The sequence below is a fragment of the Verticillium alfalfae genome, genomic scaffold, assembly GCF_000150825.1.
Source record: "Verticillium alfalfae VaMs.102 supercont1.9 genomic scaffold, whole genome shotgun sequence".
NCBI lineage: Eukaryota > Fungi > Ascomycota > Sordariomycetes > Glomerellales > Plectosphaerellaceae > Verticillium > Verticillium alfalfae.
In genome coordinates, this window is record NW_003315030.1 from 681,334 (window position 1) to 684,990 (window position 3,657).

The 3,657-nt window shown below is 60.7% G+C and overlaps 3 protein-coding genes across 3 annotated transcripts; 1 reads left to right on the forward strand and 2 right to left on the reverse strand.

Annotated features, from left to right (window-relative positions):
* Positions 1 to 101: 101 nt before the first annotated feature.
* On the forward strand, positions 102 to 341 carry VDBG_07159 (conserved hypothetical protein; the record flags this gene model as incomplete). Its single annotated transcript, XM_003002542.1, has 1 exon — positions 102 to 341. One exon carries the CDS (start codon positions 102 to 104, stop codon positions 339 to 341), a length of 240 nt encoding a protein of 79 aa, XP_003002588.1.
* A 587-nt stretch (positions 342 to 928) lies between these two features.
* Positions 929 to 1,662, reverse strand: VDBG_07160 (conserved hypothetical protein; the record flags this gene model as incomplete). Its single annotated transcript, XM_003002543.1, has 2 exons — positions 929 to 1,443; positions 1,512 to 1,662. The coding sequence occupies 2 exons, from the start codon at positions 1,660 to 1,662 to the stop codon at positions 929 to 931; spliced, it is 666 nt and encodes a 221-aa protein (XP_003002589.1).
* A 1,613-nt stretch (positions 1,663 to 3,275) lies between these two features.
* On the reverse strand, positions 3,276 to 3,657 carry VDBG_07161 (conserved hypothetical protein; the record flags this gene model as incomplete). Its single annotated transcript, XM_003002544.1, has 1 exon — positions 3,276 to 3,657. A coding segment is annotated over one exon (381 nt), but the record flags the coding sequence as incomplete, so codon positions are not given.

Genomic DNA, 3,657 nt, shown 5'->3' on the forward strand with positions numbered 1-3,657 from the left:
CGCGCTCAACGAGACGGTGCTCGCCGAGACGGCGGCGCGCATCTGGAAGCTGTGGGATCTCGACGGCTCGTTCGGCTGGGACTTTCCCATGCTGGCGATGAATGCGCTGCGGCTCGGGGACGCCGCGCGGGCGGTCGAGTACCTCCCTGCACCCGACGTTCCGGTTTGACGATGCCGGGTATCCCGTGGGCGGCACGCGCGTGCCGACGCCGTACTTTCCCAGCGCGGGAAGCCTGCTCATGGCGGTGGCCATGATGGCGGGGGGCTGGGACGGGAGCGAGGGCGCGCATTTCCCCGAGGCGTGGACGGTGGCTGTAGAGGGGTTCGTGCCGGGCCTGTAGTTGAATTGTCCGCTGTGCTCTATCCTTCGGCCGTGACGAACGTTCTGTTCGTGGCCAGTTCGTTGTCAATTCATGCTGAATGCCAGGAGGCAATGATTCGTCGAGAGCTTGGCAGCGCTCCTGAGTCCGTGACTGAAAGATGCCGCAAACTGCTTACCCGCACATGAAGGTGTGCATATCTTCACCTTGCGTTTCGTCCAACATCATGAGAAGAACCCGAGACGAGCTTTGAGGGAACAGAGGCTGAATACTTTTATTTTCGACTGGCGTGCCACCACCCGCCAGAGGGGGGAAAAAAAAGCAGCCAGACGCAGGGCGGACGGCATTTCACAATATTCTGCCGCCCAACCCCAACCAGCCCCCGTCGTCGCACCCACCCCAAGAAAAGCAGGGCAGGCATGAAACGATCTTTGATGAACATGATCATGTGAAGCTTCTGTCCTCTCCTCCCCGTCCTGCTACTCCTTCTCCTCCCCCAATGTCGCTTCCTCGCTGGTACCAATCGTCCTGTTCCAGTCGTGCTGGTCCCAATCGTCGCTGGCTCCCACCAGGCAGCTCAGAGGAGTATCTCCCCCATGTTCTCGCCCTCAAACCCCGCTCCGCGCCAGCTTGCGCAGCCTCGCCTTCTCCTTGCCCTTGTCGGCGTCCTTGCGCCCCTCGGCGAGGCGGTGCACGACCTCGGGCTCGCCGAGCTCGTAGCCCGGCGGCGGGTCGTCGTCCTTGTCGAGGTCAATCTCGCCGAGGAGCAGCACGTTCTCGCCGCGCACGAGGAAGACGCCGCGCTTGATGTCGGCGTAGAGGCCGCCGCGCGGCTGCTGGTCTGGTGACGGCGTCGTCGCGTGGCACCGCTGCGCGGCGGCGACGGGTGCGGGGGCGAAGACGCGCTCGACTGTGTCTGGAGAACGAGGTTGCTGCGTTGCGTGGTCTGTCAGGGTCCGTCCTCTGGCAGACGAGGGGTGTCTCCTCGGCTTCATGGCGTGCAAAGTGCGGGAATGCGAAGACTTGGAAGGGGGGAGAGGGGGGAGAGGCATACCGAATTGGTCCCAGCTGCGTAGAACACCGATGAGCTTGCGGCCGTCGCGCAGAGCGACCATGAGCTTTTCTAACAAAACACGGCGCGTCAGTCCCATCCTATCGTCTCCTTCGCCAATGGCCAAGAGGCGCGCTTACTGTCGGTGAGGTCGAGGAGCTGGGCGGCCGTCGTGAACATTTGCGGCGGCAGCTGCTGCTGCTGCTGCTGCTGCTGTTGCGGGGGAGGGACGCCGCCGCCCAGGACCGGCTGGCCCTGGTGGGAGGGGTCTTCTATGGAGAGGTGCTCCATGCTGCTGTGCAGTCTATCTGTGTGTTTGCGATGATTTCTTCTCTTCGTTGGTTTTTTCCTGGTTCGTCGTCGTGAAGGGGTTCCGGGATCAGGTCGTGCGCATTGGGTTATGCGGTCGCTGTGCTGGTGGGTAGGGATGGCGTCGTCGTTTGGCAGGACATCGATGGACGGGTGGTGAGTGTGACCGGCGTGCTGTTTCCTACAATGCTGGGCAGCACATGCTCGATGGTATGGTACGCAGTGTCGGGGCAAGGGGAGCAGCGGTTGCGTGGGCGATCGCGAATGGTTGAGCAACTGAAGTGAAGCCGTCACCGGAATCGGGTGGGTCGTTCGGCGTTGCGTGTGGGTGCTCTTGCTGGTGCTCCTGCTGGGCGGCTCGTAGTGGAGTGCACGACTGCTGGCTCAGGAGGTGGGGCTCTTGATGCGCCGCCGGAAAATGCTTGTTGCCAACCCGTGCACCGCCTCGCCCGAGTCCAAGTGCGTGCTTGCGTTGAGATGCCTTGCGTAAGGGACGTACATTTGACCAGGCGAGCCAAACCACTGATGCGTTTTCACTGCATGTTGACTGGTATCACAATACTGAAGCAAAAAACCATAGTACTAGGCAGCACCTTTTCTCATCATCTTGTTCAGCCTTCTAACCTATTTTGTTACAATTTCTACAGTGAAGCCATTGTGAGTGGCTGTGCCCTCCACTGACGATCTCTCGTGCCACACTGCGGGGTCATCACGCGAGGGGGGTGGCCTGCGGCGGCCTGCCACGGTACCTTAGAAGAAGCTGTCAATGCTGCTTTCCTCACAGCAGCGAGCACCTGTATCCAGCCCCCCCTTCGCTGTCTACGCTGTCCACACTGTCCGCTGCCCGCTGCCCGCTGCAGAGCCTTGGCCAGAAGCAATCCCAGAACTTGGCCCCCGAACATGGGCATGCGGCATGCACAGCAAAAATGACTACGTTGCTGGGTCGTATTCGGTGCTAATGTGCTTTTCGCACCTTTCTATCGTCCATGTGGGATGACGCTCACGGCCCGACCATGACGCAGCGTCATGCTTCGACCTTCTCTCTCTCGCCGCCGAGAATGCATATCTTGCGCGTTAGCTCCCCGACTCTGTGCCTCCCTGTAGAACAAGGAGGCCATGCCAGCAGCCTGATGAAAAACAAAAAAGACTATAACCACACTGCAGCCCCCGTCCGTGATTTCTATGCCGCGCCAGCCCCGGAAACGCCTTGATCCAGATGCATTGATGTTTAATTCATGTCTTTTGGGAGTGGTTAATATCGCACGCAGGATTGTAAAGCAAAATGCAACGGCCGGCAAGACCGTCAGAGGAGGACCTTGACACGCAAAGATGGTCGGTCTGGCGCGCCTCAGGGCAAAGCGCCCCATGCGACTTCCTTCTTGGTGTTGATCTGGCGAGAGCCATGGCCGTGATGGTCGGCAGCCGTGTTCCTCTCCGAACGCGATATTGCCTAGAAGAGAGTGTGCGCTGATGTAACGCAACCATGCAGCTCGTCTTGCCCCAAAAAAAAAAGGGGTGGGGGGAGGGGGGGAGCCCAGAGGTCGTCCCCATCGCAACAGCGTGCCGTGGCTCAGTACAGCCGCGTTCGACAGGGCTCAACGCGTCATGGTACACCTGTTGAGAGCTTCAAGGAGCTCCGGCCGCAGCGCCAGAGCATCCTTGGCCTGCGCATACGTCATCCACTGCCGCTCCCTCTTGTGCGCTTCGGGCCACTTGTCTTCCTGCCGGGTCACTGTGGCTTCGTAGAACCGGTATAGGCACTTGTCCTTGCTGCTGCCGTGTTTCGGGGCGCGCGTGTCGGGTATGTCGCCGAGGTCGTAGTCGATCTGGACGAAGATGCCGGCCTCCTCCCAGGCCTCCCGCTCGGCCGCCTCGGTGCACTCCTCGTCTGTCTCCCAGCCGCCCTTGGCAGCACCCAGCCTTTCCGACGTGTCGATTGGATAAGCAGTACAAAAGCGCTTGTCCTCGGTCAGCGGC